A 21,335-nucleotide genomic window follows, 5' to 3' on the forward strand; every position below is an offset into this window, starting at 1 on the left:
ATCATAAACAGTTTATGAGAAACAGCGCGACATGTGAAAACACACCTTTTTAACAAAAAAAAACCCCAACTCAATAACTCTTAAATTGAATTTTGAATCATCACCAAAAAGTATACAGATCTTAAGATTAATTTAACCAAGAAGTGTGTAAAGTTTAAAGTAATAATCATAAATTGTTTTTGAGATACGGCGCTTCATGTGAACCCCCCCCTCTTTTTTTACAAAAACAATCAATCTCTAAAATAAGATTTTGAATAAAAACCAAAAAGTATAATCTTTAGATTAATAAGAAGTGCGTAAAATTTTAAGCAATAATCATAAATTGTTCTTAGATACGACGCGACATGGGGGAAAACACACCTCTGTTTTAGTTACAAAGTCCCGTAACTCAAAAAGTTTTAATTTAATTTTCACCAAAAACTATACAGATCGTTTGACCATCATAAGAAACAACTATATTAAGTTTCATGAAATTTGGATAAGTCGTTTTCAAGTTACGGTGCGACATGTTTACGCCGGACAGACAGACGGACGCCGGACATTTATATACCATAATACGTCCAGTCAAAATTTTGACGGGTGTATAAAAATGAAGACAAAAATGCAAAAATGATCACAGTACAACAACACTTCAGTGGTATGCATAAATACCGAGCCACGCCAAATGGATATTACCAAAAATAGACAAAGCAGTAAAGGTTAATAAATTATATAAACAAACAAAAAAGAACACTATAACACGTAATTAAGATGATAAACAACAATAGTTCTTATAGTCTATACTTTAGTTTAGGACCACCATGTATTATTTGTGAAACTGATGCAGAATATTTATCAACAAGGTTCTGGTATTTTCTGATGAACTTTTTGAGAAAAAGAACGAGACGTTCTTTGACATAACCCTGATTTGTCAACTTTATGTTCAGACACTGTTACGTTTAAGTTTGAGTAGTAGCTGCAAGCATTCGAATACCGAATGAGTTGGAAAATGTATATCCCATATCCAGACGAAGTTGGTATATTCCTACAACGGAAGGGGAAATTGATAATTTTAAAATTAAAATCGTCTGGTTTGTCATAGATTCTGGTACTTAGATGACCCTTTATGTCAAATTCAAAGTTAAAAGTCTAAAAATGAGGCGGAGGAAGCCGAATCTGTTGTTTCTATAATTTCTAAATCTGGATGATATATTAATCAAACCCAATCAGAAAAGTTTGGATTGTTCAAATGGAAAGAACATCATCAATATATATCTGAATATGAAATAATGAACTGGATTCTTTGATCTTCTTGCCATTGACAAGTGTCTGAAGGAATTCCGACTCATATGAAAATAAGAAGTTACCTTACCGAATTCTAATGTTTTGATTGTTTTGGGGTCTATCTTATATTTCTAATTACTGTGTCATGCAGTCACGTTCATAGTAAATACTGTTACATAGCTTTTTTAATAAGCAATTTTTGGAATTATGTAGGGACTCATATTTTTATACCTCCATTTGCTGGTCTACAATGATATGTAATTATTCCCTTGCTTTTTAATAGTATTGTTTATACCACATGCATATAACAATCTTAACTGACTGATACATGTGTAGTCTGTGCGAGTTCTATGTACTTTCTTTGTGTACAAAAAAAAACAAAGGTTCTTGGAGACAGGACAATTTAATTTTCAGCCCCACCCCCTTCTTTTTCTAAATTCCGTTATATTTTTATTTTCTTTATGTTGTCAGTGTCCGCCGTGGATAGAACTGACGGGAAAAGGTAAATGGTGCATTTTAGAAAAAGCAAAGCTAAAAATAATTGTCCTGTCCCCTATTACCTTTGGCAAAAATGGATTTACACCGCTCAAATACTATGGCTTCTTTTTTATTGCGTGGTTATTTAATGTTATATTTGGGTTGACAAAAAAAATATATTACAGAAACTTTAAATAACCCAGTAATCCAATTCTTTTAAAAAGCTTGAAATAGTTTCATTATAATTGATGTCTGCCTCAAACCAGTATTAACTCCCAATACTTGGCAGTAATTGAAGAAATGCGTATCATAGTAAAAGTTGAGTAAATAAATGATTCGTCAAAAGAGTCATCTTTATGCTACTACAGTAGTATAAAGTATTTACTGTAAAGCCAAATCTATCCTTATTTTATGAGTCAAGTTACTTCCAGCTACATGCATATGGATAATCTTTCTGTTCTACCAAAGCTAATTGATATAACTGACGTTTTGTGTTATGAGCAACAACATAAGAAGAAAAGTAAAGAAACAATTTAATATGTAAATGATAGACAACATGTAGAGAAAATGGTCATAACACTAAACAAAATGTACAAATAATACTATCCTGAAAGCAAAGGTTAACGCATTTAAAGCCGAATCATGTTATTATATATCATGGACGGGAAAATATATTTCCACATTTGATATTTTAAACAATATTGTCCTGTGAAATCCAATAATGTTTTTTACATTTTGGGAATCTTCCAGACCTGTTGATATTCAATGAAACTCAATGTCTTATTTTGACATTGCAAATGGTCCAAACCTTTTCTGGACTGCGAGTTCAATATGATAACATTCTTAGTATAAATAAAACATTCCAAGTAGAAATGAGAACTTAAACACGTGCCATGAGTTGTAATTAATTACATACATAATTTGTTGTTTAATTCATAAATGACAACAAAATAATCCTTCAATCACTGCCCTGAGAAAACATTATAAAGCTTTCAATTATTCTTTAATGCCCCTTTTGTCATCAGCTCCTAATAAAACTATGCATATTCTGTACCAAAAAGTTGGAACTGTATATATGTTCATGATAAAATATTATAAGAGAAAGGACTTTTAGCATTTCTACAGCTTTCAAGTAAAGATGAGGTTTAATTCATGTTAAAATGCAACTATGAAGTTATTGAACAATTGCATGGACCCAAGGTTGACTTGACACAAATTGATGACTAGAACTATTACTAACACATATAACTGCCACTTCAGACAGCTTACAAATATATTGAGGTATAAAATCACTTTTTCGAATGTTTCAAAATTTCGTCTGAATCTTCATCTATCCCTAGCTTCTTCCGAAACTTGGCCTGCTCTTCTTCAGCACTAAAAAGAAAACATAACATGAATTAGTTTGATTGAAAAATGCAGTGATGTCTATTTTGGTGTTTCGACGGGATTGTTTATTTTTGCGTCCAAGAATTTACCTGAATGATACCGTTTATACACCACATTAAACAAATTAACAAAGATAACTGACTTTTTTTTGCACGCAAGATGGGCTATTCGTCTACAAGAGACTCACCGGAGGCGCTCGATTAAAACAGTTGGAAGGTCAAATCATATACAAAGTTGTAGAGCTTTAAAAAACAAACATTCTGAAAATTGTGCCAAATAGGGATAAGGCAATCTATACCTGGATGGGAAGTCTTGGTGTGTTGGATAAATCAACTGTAATATACACTAAATTTAAAGAATATTAGCATATATGTGTTTATTTATATATTAGTCATGCTTTAGACAGATATGTGCTATTGAAGTTAAGTCCCGTTTTATTTTGATTGCTAGTAATACTATTGTATAATCTATATTTAAATGATTCACTGGAATACGTTAACTTATAAATCAGTACTAGTAAAATGGTATTCTTAACTTTCTTTCCTCTTACTGACCCCAAAACTTACGTAGTAAGATATCGTACACACTCGTGTTGGCCATAAATTTCAGCTACTCTTTTTGGTGTATCGCCATACTTGTTTTGTCTATCTATTGGTATATCGGCAGCAAATAATGCTCGTAATGCATGCTGTCTTCCACTTTCCGCAGCAAAGTGCGCAGGCGTCCAAGATTCCTCGGCACTGCGTGCGCACCCATCAGCACCATGTTCAATCAACAAACGTATACACTCAACATAACCTTAAAAAAGCAAAGGTTTCATTTTAAAATTAAGTAGTTTTTTGCCAAAACAGTTATGGTCAAAATAACGTTTCATAAATTCAGAGAGCTGTTCTGTCGTCTCTTTCATTCTCATAAATCATTTTTTTTTTAGAAATTTTTGCCCGTTATACACGCTCAGCAGCGGGCGGTTCTGTCGTCCCTTATATGCACCTGACATCCTTTTTGCCTGTATTAGGCAGCAACCATTTGATTTTCTGGGGGGGGCTATGGTTTTTTTTTTCTGGACAAATTATTTTTTTCGCCTGCGGCGAAAAACAATCTATTTTTTTCGCGACAAGTCGAAAACAATTTTTTTCTTTCAATTTTAGCATTACATATAGTGGCAGCTGAGGGTGAAACAAACAATTTTTTTTTTCTCAGAATCAAAAACAAATTATTTTTTTCTCCAAAAACTGGAAACAAATTTTTTTTCCAAAAAAAACCATAGCCCCCCCCCCCACCCCCCCTAGAAAATCAAATGGTTGCTGCCTTACATGCCCAGGAGAGCTGTTTTGTCGTCAAATGCTCCATACATTAATTTTTGCCTGTAATACCGGCGTACATACTAAGTGAAAAGATTATCAGTTCTCCTACATGATCTATACAACAATTTACATTTCATAGAAACGAAGATAAAAGCTGATATGTCGTCCAAAATAACATACATGTTCTATACAATATTTTTTTTTACCGTTCATACATTTTTACCCAGTGGAGAGCTGTTTTGTCGTCCCTTAAGCTAGGTTCACACTGCCGATCAGATCAACTCGATCAAGACCAATTAAGCGATCGGGAGACTGGTCTGACTCAATCGACAAGAACATGCGCTATTAGACATTTTTACCTTTCATGCACGCCCAGTGAAGAGCTGTTCTGTCATCCCATTCTATATCCTTCAAATTCACGTCAACTTTACTATGTTTCAAATATTCCTCCAACGAATCATAATCTCCCGTAGCAGCTGCTTCGTGGATCTCTAATCCCGCCATTTTTATTTGTTGGAGTCATGAATATCTCTAAAATAGTTGAATCTTTAGTTAAGAATAAATACCTCAAAACTATAGAAAACTAAGCGACATAATATTTATTATGCTATCATTTTGTCACCAGAAAATAAACAGCACTGTAACACAAGCCTTTCATTCACAGCTAAAGAATAAACCCCATATCATATGATGAGCTATAAAAGGCCCAGTCATGGTACTAGATTTTCCCTGTAAACTAACATAACTACAATTTTAAAAAGGTAAACTAAGTAAAAGTTTCAAAGCCAATATAATATGGCTTATGAGGTTGGGCCAACTAATTGCCATGGAAATGAGATGCGCCAATCCTAACACGTACATATATTACCAGATCTCATTGACCTTCCACTAGTTGTTTACCTTATGCTGACCCCACCACAAACTCTTTGGAAAGTGGTAGACTCATCAAATTGGTATTCAACACACACAATGTCATATACAATAAGACTACAGATATAAGAGTACTAGCAGACATTGAAAGTATCTCAACTAATAAACAAACAGTGTTTTCACATACTAACAAATGACAACAACACGTTATGAACTTTATGCGTCCGAGTTCTTTTCTGGATTTACCTTCATCAAGAACTTTTATAGTACTCTTAGATCGGTGTTGTTTTGTAAAAATATTAATCAGTACATCTCCAATTGATTTTTTTTATAAAGACGCAATGAACAGTTTGACAAAGGCATGATTTCTACAATGCCAAAACATAATAGATATAGGAAGATGTGGTATGATTGCCAATGAGACAACTCTCCATCAATCACAATTTGTAAAAGTAAACCATTATAGGTCAAAGTACACTCTTCAACACGGAGCCTTAACCCACAACGAACAGAAAGCTATAAAGAGCCCCAAATATGACTAGTGTAATACCATTCAAACGAGAAAACCAACGGTCTAACCTATATAAAAACGAGAAACACTTACGAACCACATCAACAAACGATAACCACTTTACATCAGGTTCCTGACTTAGAACAGGTGCAAACATATGCAGCAGGTTTAAATAGGTACCAACCTGTACCTAAAACACTGAATACTGTAATATCCCATTATAGACAGACACACTATAAAATATCAATTGAAATTGCCTACCTCAATCAAAAGACATATTAACAAAATGCATGTCCATGGTGTAAGACCAAAAGCAAGAACGAAACCCTAGCTTAATAATTCACCAGTTATTTGTATTACAGGTTACGTTCGTTAAAATATAAAACGTCTCTGTAGCTATGGAAATATGTAATGAGTTAAGAAATATTTTCACCGTAAGAAGGAGCTAGCCTTAAAAATATCCCCGTCTGTAAAAGTAATATTAAAAACGAAGAACGAAAACCCTTCTTTTGTTATAGAGTTGTCTGTGTGAAACCGACAAAGGAAAACCATTAATGATATAATACTTCCCTTGAGAAAAATCCTGCAGTATAATAAAATAATTCTGCCTTCCGATGTGTTAAATTTAATTGCATTTGACAATGTATGTATCGCATATTAAAATGTTAAAATATGAAAGGTTGATGTATATTGGATATTTGTCAGTATTTAAACTACAATCTGTTTGATCACAATTATTGTAGTATAAATCAAATTTATAATTAACTACTAGTATTTAAATATTTTTATATTAGATCAATAACTACTATTTATCAGAATTATTATTTTTATTGTGTAAGGAGTTTATATAAAGAAAATGTTGGGGTTAAACATGATTGTTAGTGTTCAACCGTCGCGCCGTTTAACATGGGACAGCAGTTAAAGAGCACACCATAAGAATAAGAAACTATGAAAATCGGTTTAAAGCCGACAGCTGCATGGACTCACCAAATCGACAATAAGCACATAAAAAAACCTAAACAAACAGACAATAAAACAAAACAAAACCCCGAATGTATTCATTTAAGAGTATATGCAGCGATTAAAAGCTTTTTCGAAGCCATTTCCACCTTACTAATAAATCATACAAAGTTTCCCAGAATTACAGATGATCTATAGAAAATTCTTCATAATAACTAGAGATTGTAGAGCATTCACTTTCAAATTTTACGGTGGATATTTTATAACTTCTTAAAAAGCTTGATTTACGTTCCACTTTCCCTTGTCAAAAATGACAAATACTTAAAAGATCGACTTTGATTGTTTAAGAGATACTACTTGTAAAAAGGGGGCTATATACTGTTTAATTGTTTAGCTTCTATTAAACATGTTAAATGTTTATAAACATTAGCCTAGCTACCGCAAGTGTGATCACTCAAGAGACATCCCTACTAAGTATAAGACTAAACAAAGAAATCGTACAAAAGTATAAAAGACAGAGTAATTATCTTCAAACATTCTCTTTAACAGAATATAATTTGCATATGTAATTGAGTAAACATTTATCTTACCATTTCTCTAATCATGCCGGATATTGTTTACAGTACATACAGTCCTATGGAATCCGTCCGAGGGGTTTCGAATAACATTTTTTAATCACTTGCTTAAACATGCATACAATAAAATCGATACGTTAAATTGATTTTACCTGTATCAAAGGAAGAATAAAATCGTTGAAATTTTTATTTGTTAATCATATGTTCAGTTTAAACACCTTTCATATGGATCAAATATGTAATATAACGGTGCTTTGACAAATTCATTAAATACCCGTTTTATTCAATCACAAAGTGAACTTGGTAGGAAGATTTTTCATCGACAATTTTAAGATGAAAGGTTGGATTTCCGTTGTGTCGAAGTATAAAACATCGTACGGTAACTCTGATTAACTGTTATTAAAATGTCCCTGATATTTTGGCGTAGAGAAAGAAATTAATACATGGAACAAACTCGTGATATTAATATTGCTCAGTCGGCACAATATTTATTACAATGTTCCCAATACCATATTGAAATTCAGAAATTGAGTCATTTGACCTACAGTCACTACCAGTTACGTTGGCCATCAAACGATGCCCACCCCACCTGATTTTGGCTATTTATCACGTTTTTCCGATTTTGAACTCTTAAACGGCTTTCAAAGAGACATAATTTCATAAACAGACATCTGAGAGAGTTTATGGACCATGAACTGCGTGGTTGAAGTCACTGCTATCATGACAGTTCAGCTGGGGCAGTTCAAAAAAAAGTTTGGAGGGTCATACGGGCTATCAAATAATGGTTGTCGCCATCACGCCTATAGGCGGGATTGGGTCGGAGGGGTTAACGCGAAAAGCATGTCGCAGCACCGATTGCTCGGTCCGATTTGAAGCGATTGGCGGAATGATGAACGCATCAATGAATTAAAACAAATTTTCAAAGTACTATTTTTCAAAAAAAGATATATGACGCATTTAGATGTGAGTAAAGGGTTTAAAACAAATCTCAGGCTTTGTCTATATTTTTTATTTATCATCTTTAAAAATTAAAAAGCTCTATTTAAATGAATTCTTAATTTCCTTATCAAAATTAAGGATTTGTATAGTGAGATCACTATATACAAGTTCTTGTCCAAATGTACATGGTCATGTACACTGCCTATAATTTAATACACCATGATAAGATGTTTCTGAATATGCACACGTTACGTTCCTATATGTATTTGTGTTTTTTCAAACATCATTTTGTATATATGTATATATATATCTTGTATCATTTTATATAGAAATTTAATAAATTTATCAATACGGCTTATCTTTCACCTGTCCTTAAAAGATAAACACACCCGGTCAGCGATATATAAACACTGATGACGAAGTAATTCCCTCTTCAAAACAAATAAATAATATCCGTTAACTGTTTTCTGTTTATACGCAGTAGCCCTTTCTGACTTGAAAGTGTTATAATAGCATATTAGAAAACGAGAAGTTTAATTTGTATTGATTAAAGCAAGAGATTAATTTAAAGTAAATACCAGTACGCCATGAAAAGGCATGTCTCTATTTCAAACTAAAAAAACAGAACTCCCATGTCGGAAATACATCTCAAGACTAGTAAGAAGGGGAACAATGTCTTGATCGTCAATGAAAGCCAAAACAGGTAAACTTTTTGACTGGTAAAAATGTTGATAATGTATGCCCTTAACTGGTAATAATTGGGAAAATGTTCTCCTGACTGGAGAGAATGGGGCAGATGTATCTCTAGACTTGTAAGAATGAGGAAACTCTTATCTGGTACGCATGGAGATCATATATCGTCGTCCGGACTGGTTAGAATGGGATATGTTTCTATAAACCCGTGAGAATGGAGAAATGTATCTCTGAACTGGTAAGAATTGGGGAAAATATATACTAGTATCTTGGATGGTAAGAATGGGGATTATGTATCTATTGGATGAAAAGATAGTAACTATAGTGTGGACAGTGTATTTTTATACACTTTCCAGATATATTTCTTTGTATTTCATGCATGAAATATTATAAGTAAAGAGATGAACTTCCAGTTACATGTTAACAAAAATTTGGTGGTGAATCTTTATAATAAGAAGTCCAGTTCAAAAAGGTAAAAAACTAGTACGTCTGAAGCTGTCAAAATAAATTGTCAATATTTTGAGTAAGAGTTGGTAGACTTTTCTATAAATTTGATATTATTTTGTCTAAAAGGTAGTACACTACACTGTAAAAATCTTTTCGAGATAGAGCAGGTGCGATTGTAGTTAATTTGATACTATTGTCTTAAAGGAAATGCACTATTAAATAACTGTGTTCTCTGGCCTTTTGGCTGGTAAAAATAGGGGAAGTAGATCCCTTTACAGCTTACTGGTAAATATGGATGGGGAAATGTATCTTTTGGCTGGAAATTATTAAAACGTGTCTTTTAACTGGAAATTATTAAAACATGTCTTTTAACTGGTAAGGATGACTAAATTTGTGTACATCTCATGAAACTTTTTGAACCTGTAACGGTTGAAATGACTGATGATTATTTTCTTGTAAATGAATGACCGTATAAATGACTGTCTGCAGTAAAACTAGAGACAATTATAGTACCTTAGTCGTATATAGGTCTCTTGCGAAACTCAAAATAAAAAAATACTTTTGTGTTTTCAAGAATCCGTAGTTCAGTGATTGTTGTAGGTTGATGTCTGTCATATATTCATTTTCGTTTTCTATGTTTAGCATTAATCAGCTTTTTGTAGTCTCTTGAAATTGTTTGTTATTCCGTCATTTCGGGCATTGTATTGCTAAAATATAAGGTATGGGCTTTGCTCATCGTTGAAGGCCGTTAAGGGCACGATATTTGTTTATATTCTTTTCCGTGTACTCAGGTAGGTAGTTGTCCCATCGACAATCATACAAAATTTACTTATTTTGATATGAATTAAAGAAACCGAATTAAAGACGTCTGTTAAAGAAATGCGGGCACTGAAGACTAACAAGTTATAAAAAAAGGCTGTAAAGAGATTATTTGTAAAAAGATACGTTTTTTCATTATTTGAATTTTTTAAAATAAAGTCGCTCATAATCATGCCAAAAACTAGCAATTTTGTAAAACAGTACTTTAATAGTAGGGTCTGTTGGTTTTTTATATTCGAGTCACCAAAGAGAATACTTCTCTTTCAATTCTGTAAAAATAGGTGGTTATTGTTAACTTCCAAGTTTCTTAAAATGAAAGACAGAATTTATTTTTAGAAGTTATAAAAAAAACCAAGAGGAACGCCAAAAACATCTCCAAAACAATTGCTATGTGTACTCAATGTTTTTAAGTTGTTCATTGCCGTACATTTTCATTTGCTACATACAAATCCAAGTAAAACATAAGCTTTTTTACTCCTTTGGTTAACGCTTCTACAGTTAGCCGTTAATTTTCTCTCTGATAATTAATATTCATAGATGTTTATAACACTTGACATGTAGTGTGCGGAATTAGAAGCATTATGTTAAATTCTTTTATATAACTCCATTCAATTATGTAATATATATTGTTTGTGTCGATATGTCATGGTCATGACAGCCATTTAATCATGTCATATGGACATGTAACATTATAACAAATACAATAACTGGATTCGTCTATTTCTTTTTTCTTTGTTAAACAAAAGGACTTAATGCTGGAATCAAATACTATTTTTAAAAATCCTGATTATGAATTACAATCGGCTCTTGATTTGGAGATTTTTACGTTGAAAGTAAACCTAAAAGTATAATTACATATTAATGTTATAAACTATTTTGATTCCAGCGTCACTTTGTTTTCGCTTAACAAGTATTTAGAAACGAAAGAATAAAAGTTTAAAACAATATATAGACTACAAGTTCAGAAAAAATATTTATAGCACACTAAAATATGTATATTCAATAATTATTTTATGTCCTTTGATTTTATCATGCTGTATTTGTAACAAAAAATTTGTTCCGGCGTGACATTTGTTCCACCGGAACAAATTTCATAGGAAATATGTTCCACCGGAACTTATGTCACAGAAAATATGTTCCAGCACTATAAAATTTGTTCCAGAACTAATTTTTTAACCAAGTGTGAAATAAGTTCCGGAACAAAATTCACAGCACCATGAGTTTTGTTCCAATATTGAAATAAAAAGAAAGTGAAATAAGTTCCTGTGATATTAGTTTTGAACAAAGATATTTTATAGAAATCAATGAAAATGTTCTGCTCGAACCTATTTCACAGAAAATAAGTTCTGTGCTTGCATGGGGTACATTTGCAATTGAAGGCATGACTGTAGGATGAATATAAGAAATAGAAGCGGTGATAATGTATCATAATTTGTATCTCTGTTTTATTGTTTATGTGGTATTCGACCTCCTTGTTTCCTGCTGAGCTGTCATGGGTGTTCTAATCATACATGTACTTAGCTATGGTAATTGCAGTTTTAAAAAAATGTGTCTTTTGTTTCTTTATGTCTTTTAATATAATAGATCAGTCACTTTGACCTTTTCAAAAAATTACAAATGTTCTTCTTTAACTATAATACTTTTTTTTCAGAATGACTTTTATTATTATTTCTTATTCTACTCTTTTCTGGTTCATAATTGTCATTTTTAGTATTATTAATTGAGTATGTTATTAAACTTTTGCTTTACTCCAAATGATCCAAATTGGATGATTACACTTTTTATTTATTACATTATCAATATAATACATGTTTTTATAATGACTTTAAACTCACTGATGACAAGTGCTCAGTATATAAGATAGCTTGCTTAACCAGTGGAACATATTTCACAGACAAGGAACTTATTTCACCAGGCGAGGAACAAATCTCACACATCCAGAACTTATTTCACCAGGTAAGAAACAAATCTCACAAACATGGAACTTATTTCACATGGTTACGAACAAATTTCATCAACCCAGAACTTATTTCACCAGGTAAAGTGTGGGACTTATTTTATAGAGATAGAACAAATCATATAGAAATTGTCTGTGAAAAAAGTTCTCCCTGAACATATTTCCTATGAAATTAGTTCCACTGGAACTTTTTTCACAGGAACAAATTTTGGCTCAAATATTTACGTCAAGTACGACCACCTTTATTTTGTTGGCTGATTTGTCGGATAATGATATAGCCATTTCCCTACTGATGCCAGTTTTTGCCTTGGACAATTTGAAACATTGATTTTCTTGCCCTCGCGAAAATTGATAATACGTATACATGGTCGGAAGATATTTTTTGCTAGGTACAAGTAACCAGATAAACGAGGCTAGGCGCGGTGCTTTTCAAGTAATGTCACAAGAAAGGAGAATAAAAATGTCTGCCGTTCGCTGTTTAACTATCCGAAGATACTCTAGAGCAGATTTTTACATTTTCTGGTATTGTGTGGTAACATTTGATAATATCCTCGTGCATTTTGTTTAATACTCGGCTGCAGCGGCATACCTAAAGTGCCGAATTTACTTTCGGAAGAGGAATTTCGATTGGGGGTTGAATTTGTATTAGGAATCCGTGAAGTAATGGTATATTTTGTTTTCATTTCATTTCTTTAAATAGTTATCATTTTAAGGGTAAAGAGAAAAATTAATGAGGTCGCAGTCATAAAACTGAATAAGGATTAAAATAAGGGAATATGTAAACAAAAGATAAAGTAGTCGAAGAACTCTTATCAAAACTATTAATCCAACAGAAAGAATTAAACATAATAGACATATAACAAGGAAAGGGCAGATACCAAATGATATAAGAATTCTTAGTAATACCATGGTATACTACCCACGTGTTGAACGTACACATGTTTTACGAATACTCGTGATCAGTTAACTAGTGATAGTATTTACTATCGTGTAATATAAAAATAGACAAAAGTCTTATTCTATGGTATGTATAGTTCTTTAAATGTATTAAAGGGACTTGTTAAAAGGGCACTAGGTGTCAAATTCATATTCACCGATTTGACTAAAATTATCATTATTGTATCCAAATTACAAATTCAGATTCAATATTTTAGTATAGTACTACCAAATACAAACATAAAATGAGATTCACAGAAATAAACATAAAACATTTTAAAAAACATTTGCAATGTATGCACCAATCTTAAAAAGATTTATGAGAACTTTTATTCGAAAGACACAAATATATTCATTTAAACATATGTCCATCTATAATAAATAAATAAAAGTAAAACATTTGTTTCTTTTAAAAAAAATACAATAATGTTTCTTCTCAATAAAATATTGTTGCAGGTTTTGGCAACTAAAAGTAGCAACATTGCCGTTATAAAATAAAAATAGAAACATATTATGTAATAAGATAACTATAAATAGATAGCGACCTCGTGAGATTGGATTTTTCTAGGTGTGTCTGATTTTATGTTACGGGTTAAAAAAATAAGTTTATCATCGATTTTACCTGTATGCGAATGATTTTTTGTGCATCGAATCAATCAACGGTATGGTTCACCTTTGGTTTTCACTTTCAATGTTGAAATTCTTTTCATTTTAATGGCTGAAAACAACTTATACAAGCGTAACAAATCTCTAGCTAATAGGTCCAAATGAAGGTTACTTGAATACGGAGTCAATGAGGTCGAATTTTTCACGTGCAAGTGAATAATGCATCTTTTCGATTATACGAAGTATCCAGGTAAACGGAAGTTATATAGCAGCCATATTGTCTACTTCAATGCAATGCAACGGCTTTTTGTAGACAGTTGTCAACCAACTTTTATTTGAAACCTAAATCACTTATGGTAATAACTACCTTTTTTGTATAATTTTGTTAGAGGTTCGTTTTATTATTTTTCATGATTTTCATTTTACCGCATGTCACACATATGTGGCTTAGCATTAATTACTTTATGTGATAAAATAAAAGTTTGAAATCTTGATGACAAGTAACACCATTCTTAACTCGCAGCTCGATGATAAAGTGAACCTAGCTCATTAAAAGGTGAACAGTGTACTTCAGTCTTACAATGTAGCTTGGTGACAATAAAAGACAAACTCATAACTAAGGATCTCCTATGCTTGATTCAGAAGTTTTATGCAAAGTTCATTAATATTTTAAATTGTTTACAAAATAAATATTTACACGTCGGAAGTCTAGCCTAAGTACATCGGCATTGCTTGCTTAAAGATAAATGTATATTGCGATATTGAAATACACATAATTTCAAGGATAGTGAAAATAAACTTTCTGACCTTTCAAAGAATATATATAACAAAAAAGCCACATAGTGATCACAAGGAGTATATGTAAATTAGTTCTCAGAGATATGTGAAACGAAATATAGAACATCAAATTGCATATTTGTAATCTATTTTTGTGATCGAAGACGCTTCCGTTAGGTGTCCGTTTTATGCGGTACTCGTCCATTGGTTTTACGTTCGACATCTGTTCTGCCCGGTACGTTTCCGCTTCTCATATGTTGCATATCCGGTGTGTGTCCGTTATGCATTCTTTACGCATCCGTTTAATTCGGTCAGTACATCAACGGGCTCCCAACGGATAACAATTTTGTCAACAGACAATTTGTTTTTCTTCCGTTAGGCGTCCGTTCGTGCTATCCGGTGAGGTGTGACCGAGGCTTAAGGTTGCATATTTTATGTCTTATATTTCAACAATCGTCGATCAGGCTTGATAACATTCGACTGGCTGGCAACACTCGTGTCCTCTCGAGGTTTCCCCGAAAACATTTTCAACACTTTAAATAACCAAGTTTATAAATATGTGATTGACACCTTGAAATGGGTCCTCCACAACTTTAACTGCAGCAAGATGGCAGATTATCAGCATTAGAGAAGCAGTTATGTCGCTGTGATAATTGCATATACTGTTTGTCATCACCATTCCACTATAACTCGTTTTGAGAATAAAAATCAGGCAACAAACGATGTTAAAGACCTTCCGAGGTCAAGAAGACCCCCTAAACATCTGCTAGGGAAAATAAAGGTTGGTCAGAAGGAAACCCATTGCAAACAATACAATCCTAAAAAGAGATCTAGAGCGGTTGCCATACAGGAGACTTTAAACAAACAACTGTTCGAGATCGACTCATCGCTACTGGTTATCGTGCGATAAGACCATTTCGGGGACCTTTGCTTACAAACAGACATACAGTGGCCCGTATCCAATGTAGTGCAGAGCTCGCCAAAGTTGGAAATTAGCATCGTGATGGAAGATCCATGGTTGCAATGGAATCCGGTTTATCTTCCATGGCCTGATCGTAGCCCAGATTTGAACCATATCGAGCATGTATTCTTTAAATCATCTTAAGATTAATTTTGAAATGTCGGAAATTGTAAAGTTCGTCTACAGTAAAAGTTGTAAAATGCATCTTTTTTGTACAAAAATTACTTCATTTTGTTATCAAAATTGTGGTTAGATAAAACTTTTTTTTCATACATTTTTATTCGTTTTAATGCCAATACTATCATTAACTATGTTTCAATATTATTTTACAAATATATTATCATATTCTATCCAAAATAAGAGGCTGATTTTTTAAGGTTTAAAAAATCAAAGTGTTGCAATCCTTTTTTCCATGTGTATAGAAAGATAGCTTTCGCTTGTCTAGAAATGCCTTTCCTCGTCGGCTTTAATCTAAGGTTGTAACGCATTACATGATGCATATAGTGGCAAGATTTCTTGATAACATTATTAATTTGATCATGCCAAGATATAGTTGTATAGAGAGTAGAACGTTACATGTACATTTCTAGATAGAAAAAAAAGAGGAGCACCCACAAAAATCTTACGAATGCGTCCTTAATCGAATCTGTACTAATTTCTTGTGACAGTCAATATTCGTTTGCTGTTTGTGTCCTTTGACACTCTTTAATAGCAATTTTTACAATGTCTATCATTTGTGTTTTAACGTTTTGATACGTGGTATTGTTCTGTTTTGTTATACATGTAAGGTAAAAATCCGTTTGCGCTAAAAAAAAACAAAAAAAAAAACAAACAACGTCTTTTTGTATCAAAACTTATTTGCGCCGATGATACGTTTGCGTCTCTAGTTATCATAATTCCTGGTAACATTTGCGCAAATGTGAAAAATATGTGAATTAGTATTTTAGTTAAAATAATGAATCGCCACAAACTTGAAAGACTCGCCGTGGACACTTGCATGCAGATTGATATTTTTAGACTTTTGCAAATGCATATTTTATTGTTTAATATATCTAATTCTCACTGTTTTTATTGTATTGCACAAGTTAATTTATGCATTGTAAAGTATTCAACAGTTAGAAATACTTTGGATAGCCCTCTTCATTGCAATTCGATTTTTTCGCCGCGATACAGCTTTGTCTGCGTTGATGCTGTAAAGACCATTCAACTAAATCAATCATTAAAATTGAAGAACTCCTAACAAATGATCTTTGATGGTCTCTCGAATACCATTAGGATATTTTCATTTTACAAAAGTAAAGTATTCGATGTAAATTGGGGCTACAAATTCCTTCAAATTTCAGAATTAGAAAAAATAAGAATAAATCAACACATTTATGTAACAAGGTTTAGATGCGCCCCTTCGTTTCTGTATTCTTAAATATTTAGGCATTTTTAAAAACTTATATAATAAAGCATATTCTGTAAACTTATCATGTTAAGGATGGTCGCTACTCTGTTTCAAATAGCAAGTTTTTAAAAAGACTGTAATATATTGATAGTATATGAATAAAGAAACGAAAAAAAGCAAAATAAAAATATAAGTCAGTGTGCTCGTTTTCGAGATATAAACCATTGAAAATTCTCTCTAGACTTTTCATAAATTTAACATTGACGCTTTTTTTCTTTCAAAACCGATGAAAACTTATTTCTGGGTAGCTGCACCAGATGAAAATTGTAAGAGGACGAACCACAGTCCAGATTCGTTTCATTTGCAAAACAATAAACGCTTCTATTCGCACGACCCTTAACATATATATAAATAAATGTCATCAAGAAAATCCAGGCCGTTTTTCATGTCAAAATAAGAACTCTTAAAATGCCCGCCCCTGTACGCAACAAGTATAGAAATGATGAAATTACAATGAAGGAATACATTATATGTGTACTATGTAGTATATGCATGTAAATACTCGAGATGGGCATATTTATGATTGATTGTATTCTGTTTATATGGATTTTAATGCTTTACAGCTGTAATCTACCTTTAAGCAATCTGCGCAAATGAAAGAAAAAATCCGCGGAAATGAAATGCAGATCGGCGCAAATGCAAAATGCCGCAAATATAGATGTGCTATTTCCCATCTGCTGATTTAGTTTAGAAGGTGGTAATGTTTACCGAGAGAAGAAAGAGTCTACCGTCTCTGTGAGTCAAGCTACATTGGTGACGATTATAGATCATTACCATGTGAATTACAGAATTTTAAGAAACAAATGTTTACCACAGTACTGTTGGCCAAACTCGAATACCTACCAATGTGATCGACTAATTAACTCGTTAAATATTGTTATATTAGAAAAATAATGTAATTAACCATTTTTTAATGCAAAAGCTCTATGTTCCTACGTACTTAGCTACTTAAGTTAAAATTTGTTCCGAACGGGAGGATTTTTCTATATGTTATAAAACCTCTGGTTGTTTGTTTTGGGTTTAAGGAGGAAAGCATAAATTAGTAATACGATTGGATATCTTCATTTCAGTGGTTTAATACATATCCCCAAGTTAATTTAATTGCATTGTTCACACATGCATGCTATTATTGTACCCTTTAGTTATGTTTATATATTGCAATTGTAGATTTATGGGAAATCTAGTCATTCCTTCATTATTTTGCTGTCCAATTTAACATTAATCTCCACTTTTCTTTCTGCGATAATAATTAGGTTTATTCCATATTTTATTTCATTAAGGTATAATAAAATATTCACTTTAAAGGTATTTTTGCACAAATGAATTCTTAATTCTGGTACAATTAATCAGGTTTATACTATATTTTATTCATTTAAGGTATCATAATTCACTAACTGTTATATGTAATAGTTAAACATATTGTTTAATTGAAAAATATTCATATTAAAGCTTTATTTTTGCGCAAATGAATTCTATTTTCAGGTGCAATTACAACCTTTGAAAAAATTGAAAACTTGGCGCAAATGGTATAGCGTATTAGGGACATAGTAAAAATAAAATTAGCAATGAACTTTTTTTTTCAAAGTTCATATTTTGACATTTCAAATCTTGAAATTTTAACTATAACTTGAAATTTTGACTTTTCACATCTCGAATTTTTGACATAAACTTGAAATTTCGACTTTCTAAAATCTTGAAATTTCGACTTTTTTAAAAGTCGAAATTTTGACTTTTTTTTAAAAAAGTAGAAATTTCACTTTAAACTCAAAATTTCGACTTTTTTAAAACTCAAAATTTCGTCATTTTTTAAACTTAAAATTTCGACTTTTTAAAACTAGAAATTTCGCTTTTTTTAAACTCAAAATTTCGACTTTTTTAAAACTCAAAATTTCGAATTTGAACTCAAAATTTCGAATTTGAACTCAAAATTTTATCTTTTAAAATCTCGAAATTTTTATTTTAAAGTTAAAATTTTGGCTTTTGAAATCTTTAATTTTGACTTTTTAAGTACTTTTAAAACTTTGATGTTAGTATTCAAACACAGTTATTACAATTTTAGAAGGAGTAGACATGGACACAAACATTAAAGCGTCATCCACACATTTTGGCAATTTATATTCAGAAATTGGTTTTTCTCTTAAATTAAGATATGGATTAGCATTTAATATTCCAGAGTTTCATTCGGAAAGAACATGCATGTTGACAGAAACAAAAATGTTTTCCCATATTCCATGTTTTAGTTTCCACGATACTGTCATAGAATCGTCAGATCTGAGGACATTTAACATCAACCTTTTTGCTTTCCCAATAGCAAGTCACTGACTTTGCCTTGTTTAAACAATGGTAAATCAAGTAGCCAAAAATGCCATGCATATTCAGGACGACCAATGAGCTGCTCGGTTTTCTAGTTTTGGAATTTTGAAATGTTGGATCTCTTTTCTGGAACATTCTCTACAAGTTGTCATTCTTATGACACAACTATTAACCCTTGTCTTTATATATAATTAGACTGTTGAATAAAAGTATGTCGTAATATAGGTGTGTCGGGATAACGAGGTTGTCTTCATACACATATCTGAAGTCCCGACTTGAAATATGTATTTGAACGTGAAACATCTTTTATTTGTTCTTCGGCAAAAAAACAAGATTTTATATTTAAAATAACCTCTTGAAAATGATTTAGTTTATTAAAATATGCTTATCAAGTTTATGATGTATATGGCTCTCCGCTTGCTGATATAAATGAGTGTGAATGTGATAATCGCAAACGTATAAATACTGAGGAAAAGTCGAAATTTTGAGTTTGAAAAAAGTTGAAATTTTGAGTTTGTGAAAATTTCAACTTTTAAAGAGTCGAAATTTTAAGATTTAAGAAAGTCAAAATTTCAAGATAAGAAAAGCTAAAATTTCGAGTTAAAGTCGAAATTTTAAGATTTGAAATGTCAAAATTTCATGCGAGTTAATGTGGATCACGAATTTGATTGACAATTAAGAAAGTGATGCCTGAACAATCCCCAATTACTGCCATGTGATTACCATTTACGCTTATTTGTACCTGTAAATAAATGCGTACTTATAGTCATTTAATTCACCTGAGAACGTTCTAAATATTAATCAATATCATTTTAGACTAGTTCTCCATGCCATAATCACGTGGCAATAGATTTATCTCTCTATATATACAGTGAGATTGGTTTACACAGTTATACTTTCAATTTAACTTTTCAGTATGATCAATCTGAAAGAAAATATTTCAATAGTTTACAAACTTGCTTTAAAAAAAGAGGTAATGTGGATGCCAACTGGAAGTTATATCGTTACAGTGAACGAAAGAGAAGCAATTTGAACGGTTACATTTTCTGTATCAGGAGCAGGAACAATATCTGTGTTAAAAATTATCGTGCTATTCAAGAATACCAGTTTGCGAGAGGCTTTACAAAGACAGTTAACATGAACGATTTAAACAACAACGATTTAAACAACAATGATGTATACAACAACGTCGACTGGAAACACTATATACGTAAAATGACGAGGACAAAGAAGATAGAGAGGGCTGCAATCATCACCAAAGATGGGCAAGTTCTATGCTGCAGCAATGATCTAAGTGTAATGAGCAACGATGTCGTAGGATTCAATAGTGCATTCTCTGGAAACTACAATTCATTAATGAAACTGAAATTGTGCGGAAACTGTTATACTTGTTTTAGACAAAAAGACGATACAAACACTGTAGTGGGAAGTTCAGGTCAGGAGATTTTAGTACTACATAGATGTAAAGACTTGATTATTGTGGGAGTAGGACATTCGGACACTCCAGGTTCTTGTATATATGAAGTGACCAAATTTTGTAAAAGACTGGACAGTAGATCTTTAAGTGTGAGATCTTAACGAATATAGCACTTTAGTAGCTCGGGATGTGTGTAATGAAGAACAGACTGTAATTTTAATGTTTTAACCTATTGTGTTTGTTTTGCTAATATCTGTGCCTTTTTTACCATGTCATCTACATTTGTACAAATATTTTATTCATAAAAACTTTCGTAATTTATAACACTTTAGGTGTGTAATTAATCTAAGACAATGGACCCTGGTTAATATTTTTGTCACACTGTTCTACGTGTTTAGCTCCCGCTATTTCTATCAGTTATCATTAATTGTCCGTTACTTTATTGGAAATTATTTTCTTCATCACTGCATTAGTTAAATTCGAACTAAATTATTTTAAGCCCTTAATGTTTTATTTGAGTATACAAAAGAATTCAGAATTCTATCTTCGTGGAACTAAAACGTATAGATATAGAATTTAGTAAAGATGATCTAAACCGAACTAATATCTGTATGTACTAAATATGTCGCTTAATTGATGAGCAATATCCATTAATTTAAAAAAATAAGGAAATG

At 31.9% G+C, this 21,335-nt stretch overlaps 1 protein-coding gene across 1 annotated transcript; it reads right to left on the bottom strand.

Annotated features, from left to right (window-relative positions):
* Positions 1 to 2,760: 2,760 nt before the first annotated feature.
* On the bottom strand, positions 2,761 to 7,484 carry LOC143052539 (ankyrin repeat domain-containing protein 66-like). The gene is made up of 4 exons (XM_076225595.1): positions 7,362 to 7,484; positions 4,790 to 4,961; positions 3,693 to 3,924; positions 2,761 to 3,114 (listed from the first exon to the last, which is right to left on the bottom strand). The coding sequence occupies exons 2-4, from the start codon at positions 4,932 to 4,934 to the stop codon at positions 3,030 to 3,032; spliced, it is 462 nt and encodes a 153-aa protein (XP_076081710.1). The 5' UTR covers positions 4,935 to 4,961; positions 7,362 to 7,484; the 3' UTR covers positions 2,761 to 3,029.
* Positions 7,485 to 21,335: the final 13,851 nt, after the last annotated feature.

Source organism: Mytilus galloprovincialis, chromosome 1 (assembly GCF_965363235.1).
Source record: "Mytilus galloprovincialis chromosome 1, xbMytGall1.hap1.1, whole genome shotgun sequence".
In the NCBI taxonomy this organism is placed as follows: domain Eukaryota; kingdom Metazoa; phylum Mollusca; class Bivalvia; order Mytilida; family Mytilidae; genus Mytilus; species Mytilus galloprovincialis.